Below are 7,596 nucleotides of genomic sequence, written 5' to 3'. Positions count from 1 at the left end.
GACCAAAATTCCAAACTTCTAAAAGAACGAGAAAAAAGAAAATTATCCTTTCGACCAAATTTGGTACAAACAAGAGGATAAGATTAGACCCACATGTGGTGTTCTTTTTGCAATAATGATAATGGTCATTTGAATTAGAAGGACCCAACAATCTCTACTTTTTATTTTAATTTTCCATTAGTTTTTCTTAAATATAATAAATACGTAATATATTAAAATAATTTTTTTAAATCCTATAAAAAAAAATTCAATGATAAATTGTAGGTGCATTATAAGTTATTTTCAATTTTTTTTGCCTAAAGGTTTATAGGTGTGTTATTTGGACTGATAAATAACATAATCAAGATATTTTAACAAAAATTTAAAATGTTAATATCGATAAAATATCAAAATTTTAATCTACAAATTACAAAAGAAAAATATATCAATAAAGGTTGACAAAAAGTTTTTAAAATAGAAAATAACACGACGGAATTAACCTCTATTGTTTATATTATATTTAAAATATTACAATAACGATATTTTTTTATAGCTTATTTTGTATGTTTCATTATGTAAATATCAATTCATTCCGGTATCAATACAAAGTTTATAGAAAATATGAAAATTTCGACATGTGCATAAAAAATTAATTAATACGAGTTAGTACATCCCAAACTAGCTAGACTTTTCTAATTGAGAAATTTGATTAGCTTGGGCTAGGTTAAATTTAAATCTGATTTAATATTTTTTTTTAAAAGAAAGAATCATTATTATTTATCCTGTAGCCAATGTAGCTGACGATTAACTTCTGAAATTTTATTTTTGTTCAATAATAATATAAAATGTGTGAATTTGAATATGCAGATGTATACATATGTCTTTATTTGGGTTAGATTTCTTTATCATTCAAAGTATTATATAGCATCATCGTTTTCTTCCAAACAGAACAAATCACTTTACAATTTTGATTTTTTTATCTTTTCTAGCTAATGTTAATTCAACAGAAACAGTAATTTGAACTTAAATCAACTCAAGATTGTACTTTTCAGAGTTTCTAGAAGCAAACAACTGTCAGAAGAGTATTCTATTTAGATAAAAAAAAAAAGGAAAGAAAGAAGACATTAACTCATATATATAACAAGGAGGTTAAGTTAAGAAAAGAACATGAACAATATTTTAGTCTTATGAGATTAAATTTAAAAATGTAGGAAGGCATTCTCCATTGCACTTGATGACAAATATGTATTAGTTGTTCATGTCAATATATATGGGATAAAAATAAGGTTTATATATCAAACAACATGATGTCGTTATTACAAAAATTAGGTTAAACTTGTTGCAAAGGTATAACTTTCATGCGTAACATACTCATTATCATTAACAAGTATAATATCTCAATCATTTAATTATTTGATAAAGTAGAGTAAAAGTATTTATGGATAAAATATAAAGAAAAATTATCGAAGTGTCTCAAAAGTCATTTACCTCACTTTCACTGTGTTGTCATGACTTTGTTGTTAATTTGTCTATGGTCGATAGCAATTACGCCATTGACAACCTCCAACCTCCATCATTGGTGGCTACCTCTACCCAACTTCAATAATCATCACCACCTTTGTCCTTAATCACTAATGGACAACACCAATTTTAGTAGTTACAACTTCAAACGAACTTTTGATAAGTATTATTTTAAATTATTAATTTATTGTATGTGTATGTGTTTTTTTTACTGAGTACTCGAAGAATGAAAGCATTGAATTTTGAGATAATAATCATATTGATTTTCATTTCAATAGGATAAAAATAAGGGTTATATATCAAACAACATAATTCTAATTTGTTAATACAAAATTAGGTTAAACTTGTTGCAAATGTATAACGAACTCACTATCCTTGATATTTCAATCATTTATTTGATAAAGTATGATAAAAGTACTTATGGATAAAAATATAAAAAAAAAAGTTAAATGTTTCAAAAGTCTACCGTTATATCGTCAACCTCCAACCACCCTTATTGGCTGCTACCTCTACCTCGATAGTCTTTTTAAAGAACAAAAACACACACACACGTAACTATAACTTTTTTGAATCTATAATTAGTATACTAAACTACATTGAATGGTGTTGAAAACATCAACCCGTAATTAGTTCACTTCCTTACCAATTAAATGGAAACAGTTAATGTTTATTATTTTCCTCCCAATATATGGTGTTATATCATTTGATATCTTTATATCTTTTGAGTTACATTGGATTTTTTCAAAAATAACAATAATTACATTTGATTTTAGTTTAGTGCTCTTTATTATACTTTAGATTACACCCAATTTTGGTCAATAGCATAGCATAGCCTATGTTGTTTAAAATTAATTTTAAAGGACTAAATTTAAAATTAATTGAAAGTATATGGATTAAAATTAAACAATTTAAAAATTTAAAACTAAAATAAAATGTGAACAAAAATGGCATTTAAACTTTTTCTTTAACTTAAATAATTTGTAAAATTGGCAATGGGTTAAACATTGATTATATAAAATACCAAAAAACTTTATTGTATATTTTAATTATGCCCCCAAGCTTCTAGAAGTTTCATTTCATTTAAGGAAATTTGTTATAAAAAAAAATACCATCTTTATTTTAACCTTTTTTTTTCACAATAACTAGAGTGCAAAGCTATAGAAATTTGCTTCTCCAAAGTTTTGCGTGCCACATAACATTACAAAATAATAATATTTACACATCATTTTATGTTCATTCGACATATAATATAAAGAATATTACATATTTATTTTAGTTTTTACCCATCAATTACTACAATGAATATCATCTTTATTTTAATTTTAACTTTTTTGAGCATTTATTTAGAACAAATTTTAAAGTTTTAAAAACAAAAAGTATCCTAAACGCTAACAGAACTCCAAAAAAGTGATTGTGTTGTTAGGAAACAAGAAAAGCAGAGAAGGAAAAAGAGGGTATGATATGAGATTATGCCATGTCAGCACAAAATGTAGGGCCCATTAAGTATTGTTAAAGAAAACGGAGGTTCGTCAATAAAACCCCAATCTCACGAGACGTTTTACGCTCCATCATTATCTCTCGTACTCAAACTTCTTCTTATCTCTGTTTCCCGTTCTGTCTTCTTCTCCTTCCTCAACCTTTTTCATTTCTACATTAACATTCCCTCTATTCTCTGCAACCAGTTTTTTCTCTCTATCTCTGTCCCAGGTTAACCACTGAATTTCAACTTTCATCAATACTTTTCTCTTTGTATTCTTGCTCCCTTTCCCTGTGATTGTGTTCGTTGAGGTGGAAGTTTTCACGCTTCTTTCCATTTGTTGATTAATCCATTTTTGTTCTTAATTTCTTACTATTTGTTTGCGATGTTTCATTGTAGCGATCGCGTTCTCAGATTTTCTGGTAGCATTTTTGTTTTCTGGATCTTTCATTCTGGATAAGTTTTCTGTTTATAGCTCTTTTTCTTCCCACTCTGTGTTTCTTTTTAATTTTTTAAAATTGGGAGTGTTGTATTTGGCTGTTGTATGATAATTTTATGTATGTGAGAATACACCAGTGGTTTCATTAGAAATTCTTTTGAATGTTCGGCCTACCGGTTGTACTGTGTATTTATGATTAGAGTTCTCATTCTATGGTTGGAAAGAGCAGGGTTTCTTATGGATCCTTGCGGCTTTGGTTGATGAATTTTCATCATTGACAGCTTTGTTAGGTAATCGACCACTTTTATCTGTTTCTGGTCGATGGAAAATAATCCGAGCAACACACACTGGGAGTAATTTATTTAGCCTTTGGGTCTGACGATTTGATTCAATTTGCTAACACGATCTGTTCTTATATATCTATCATAAAATTAAAAATTAGAACAGCAGAGATTTTTTTCACGTAGGAGAAAAGTTGTTCCCTCTTAATTCTGTATTTTTTTTTTTTTTTTTCGTGTGAAAGCATTTTGAAGCAGTGAGATATCCTCTTGTTTCTTGTCTGCTGTGTGCAGCATTTATCACATTATATGTCTAGAGTTCAGCAAATTCCTAACCATTTGATTTTGGGCTCTTTAAGGAAAACTAGAAGAGGATTTGGTTTTCTGGAGTTACCACTTGAAGTTCCATTTATGACTTTTTCTTGTGGATGGACCCCTAAATATTGAATGGGGAAGAGAAAGGGATAAGAGGTATCACGATTCTGGAGTGGGTATCTAATAAATGAGTACGTTTCTGCCTGCATATTGTGAATATGGGCACACTGAGGAGGACAATGTGCCAGGAATACACTTTTCTTCTTGGCAAACTAGCTAAACAATGATTTAACATTTAGGTCCTCTTCTTCTGTATTTATTCATTGGGCATATGAGTAAATAATGTAGTCATTTTCTTCAATCATTGGGTATGGGTATTGCTTGCTTTACATGTATTATTACTATGGTTAGCTCTAAGTTGACTGCTTTAATTGCTAATTCATTACAATAGCTGTTTTTTGCCATTGTTTCACCATTGCTATTCTATAGAATTTAAGAGCTAAACACATTCAGTTAATCAATTGAAAGCTCTTTGCATTTGAATTTGCCATGTGGCTGATTGATTTTATGGGGCTGTGAGTATTCTAGAATTTTACCCAACTCAATAATTTGGTTGATCTGTTTGCTATTTTATTGATATTACCCATCCTCTCTTACCTAGTAGTAGCTTGCTTCCTTCCATATCTGTGTTCATTTTGTGGTTGGTCTTGAGTAATTAAACTCTTGCAGGATGTGTTAATTAGGCATCTAACTACTCTGAAATAAAGTCGGTCACATGGTTGGTCACTTCCAATTGGGTTTTAGGTATCTTAAATGTCCCACCAACCTTCTATTTGGGTAGTCCGTAATGATCAATTGTTTTTAACTTTCTTCCCACAAACCATAAACTTAGCTTTAAATTCTGTTTTTAATTACTGTTTACCAATATCTTTTCAGATGGGAAAATTTTCCTTATAATTTGTTATCGTGTGCTTTACCAGGAAGCATCTGCAGTTTCTTGACAAATCCATGGCCTTTGAGCAGTACTTTGCGCAAGGATGGAAACATGTTTCTGGCACAGAGCGAGAGAACTACAAGGGTTGTTTTGATTGTAACATTTGCTTAGACTTTGCCCATGAGCCTGTGGTTACTCTCTGTGGCCACTTATACTGCTGGCCTTGCATCTATAAATGGCTACACGTCCAGAGTGCCTCTCTTGCCATTGACGAGCACCCGCAGTGCCCTGTTTGCAAGGCTGATATTTCCCACACCACAATGGTTCCTCTTTACGGTCGTGGCCAAACGGCAGAGGAAGTCGAGCCTGAAGACAAAGCAATGCATCATGACATTAACATACCTCCTAGACCTTCAGCTTGTGGTAATCAGATTCTTGCTACTCCCAGCACACACCAACAGCAACTTCCATATCGAAATCCTTATCAGCGACCGAACCACGACCCCCTTCTTTTTGCCAATTATGAAGAAGATTCAGCATCCCCTTTGCTAAACCTTGCAAGAACATCATTCAGTAGTTTTCACCATCCAGTTGTTGGAATGATCGGGGATTTCGTGCATGCGAGGGTCTTCGGGAACTCGGATAACTTATACTCTTACCGTAACTCTTACCAGCTAACAGGGAGCAGTAGGAACCGACTGAGAAGACAGGAAATGCAGGTAGACAAGTCATTGAACAGAATCTCCATTTTCCTCTTCTGCTGTGTAATTCTATGCGTTCTTGTCTTCTAATGATATTGTATGCGTGGAAACACCCCCATTTTCAAGACAAGAAGAAAGAAAGGAAGAAGAAAGAGCAAAAGGAAAAAAAAGAAGATATTTGTTGTCTTTGTATTCTCTGTATAGGCTTTTGGAAGTTAGCTCATGGACAACTAATATGCTTATATACACACTTTTTTTTTACCTTTTTCTGGCTCGTTTAGTACTTTACATAGGTAATCAATATATGTACATGTTCAACTTATAAAATATAGTAGTAAGATTGAACCAATGGCTATGTATTACCTACATAGTGGTTCTTATTATTCTTATTACTCAAATTAGAAGCCGTTTTCTTTATTTATGTGTTTATCTTATGTTATCGACTAGTTGTTATGTGCTCTCGTGGACCTCTTACTTGATCCAATCAAATAATCTGGTACCACTTCAATTGTTGTGGACCTCTTACTTGATCCAATCAAATAATATGGTACCACTTCAATTGTTGTGCAACAATTGAAATTGAACTTAATTGATGTAACATTCCACCTTAGAAGTAGGTGGGAGTTTATATTTATATTCCACGATTGTTATACGCTAAAAAAAATTATAATGTAATTGAAAGATTTTAGCAATGTATTCATTCATATGTTAATATTATATTACATAGATGGAGAAAGGAGAAAAGAACTTTCAACATCAATATTCATATAAAAGATGTCCACAATCATTCTTTCAAGTTATATGATGTATTTATTTATATACATGTTATTCAACCTTATAATATAATCTATACGTTCTATTATTTGTACCTTCTAAAATAAATTTGAAATTATTTTTGTTAAATATATCTTCATCTCAATTTCTTTATTAAAAGGTAATTGTAATAGATGACCATTTGAGGAATAATAATTAAGGATATAGCAACATTTAAAAAAAATTGTAAATATAGCAAAACGATAGTTGATATAATTTGAAAATTTTTGCTATATTTGTAAGTTTTTAAAAATATTGTTATGTACTTAATTATTTTAAATTTAATTGCTAAGTTTGCAACTTTCTCTTCTTAAAAATTGTCAACACCAAACTAGCATACTTTGTTAATACCGTTTTTCTTAGTAAATAAACGGAAAGTGAAAACATGAAAGGCATGAATAATGAAAATTAAATGAATTAGGTGAAAATGGAAATAGATATTGAGAAATTTCATGTGGTCACCGCAAAAGAAAAATAAAAATTCAATTTCGTTCATATACTTAAATTTCATTTTATTTTAGTATTTATATTTTTAATTATCTAGTTTTAGTTCATCAACTTTTAGATTTTATTTTATTTTAATCTTTATATTTTTAGTTGTTTAATTTTAATTCATATACTTTTCTAAAACTACCGATTTTGTTCGTAAATGATCAGCACAAAAAGAAGACGAGAAGCGTGAATAACCAACCTTGAAAAAAATAGATGAAAATTGAAGTAGTTCTTGAGAAGACGAAAAATGTTTCATGGTTTGGTTGGAATTTGGGATTTTGAAAGGAGATTCTATTTCTTTTGGGTAAATGATAATTTACCTCAAAACTTTGTACAATGTTTCCATTCTTCCAAAAGTTACATTAACTTTTTTACTTTCGAGAAAAATGTTTCAAGACTTACTAAAACAGAAAATTTACCATACCATTTTACCATCACTCAAGATCCAATTTTCTGATCAAGTATACGATCCAAATAATGAGTCCAATGTAGCTATGGGTGGACCTTTCGTTGTTTAAGCCGGCCCAATATTTGGAGCCGTAGATAGGCGAGCCCACTTTCTTTCGGCCCAATGAGGGGTAAGAAATTGGATTTCGTGGAAAAAGACCAAATTTTCTGCTCAAGTATACGATCCAAATAATGAGCCC

General features: G+C 30.5%; 1 protein-coding gene across 9 annotated transcripts; it reads left to right on the top strand.

The window, feature by feature from the left end:
• The first annotated feature begins 3,051 nt into the window (after positions 1 to 3,051).
• LOC101205406 (E3 ubiquitin-protein ligase RMA1H1) lies at positions 3,052 to 6,061 on the top strand. Of its 9 annotated transcripts, XM_031887623.1 has the most exons (4): positions 3,067 to 3,207; positions 3,377 to 3,399; positions 4,054 to 4,813; positions 4,990 to 6,061. In XM_031887623.1, exons 3-4 carry the CDS (start codon positions 4,785 to 4,787, stop codon positions 5,732 to 5,734), a joined length of 774 nt encoding a protein of 257 aa, XP_031743483.1. In that variant the 5' UTR covers positions 3,067 to 3,207; positions 3,377 to 3,399; positions 4,054 to 4,784; the 3' UTR covers positions 5,735 to 6,061. The 9 variants fall into 9 exon arrangements, with proteins under 9 accessions (XP_004134707.1, XP_031743482.1, XP_031743487.1 ...); XM_031887622.1 differs by lacking the exon at positions 3,377 to 3,399 and having other exon boundaries at positions 3,065 to 3,207; XM_031887627.1 differs by lacking the exon at positions 3,377 to 3,399 and having other exon boundaries at positions 3,066 to 3,207; positions 4,054 to 4,165.
• Positions 6,062 to 7,596: the final 1,535 nt, after the last annotated feature.

This window comes from Cucumis sativus, chromosome 6 (genome assembly GCF_000004075.3).
Source record: "Cucumis sativus cultivar 9930 chromosome 6, Cucumber_9930_V3, whole genome shotgun sequence".
Classification (NCBI taxonomy): domain Eukaryota; kingdom Viridiplantae; phylum Streptophyta; class Magnoliopsida; order Cucurbitales; family Cucurbitaceae; genus Cucumis; species Cucumis sativus.
Note: the sequence above shows the minus strand (reverse complement) of the source record. Positions and strands in the feature narration are given on the sequence as shown.

Excerpts from the sequence above, each read along its gene's own strand:
- LOC101205406 (XM_031887622.1), top strand. The coding sequence starts at position 4,785 with ATGGTTGGTCACTTCCAATTGGGTTTTAG. Across the intron at positions 4,814-4,989 it reads CACTTCCAATTGGGTTTTAG|GAAGCATCTGCAGTTTCTTG; the intron begins GTATCTTAAATG and ends GTGCTTTACCAG.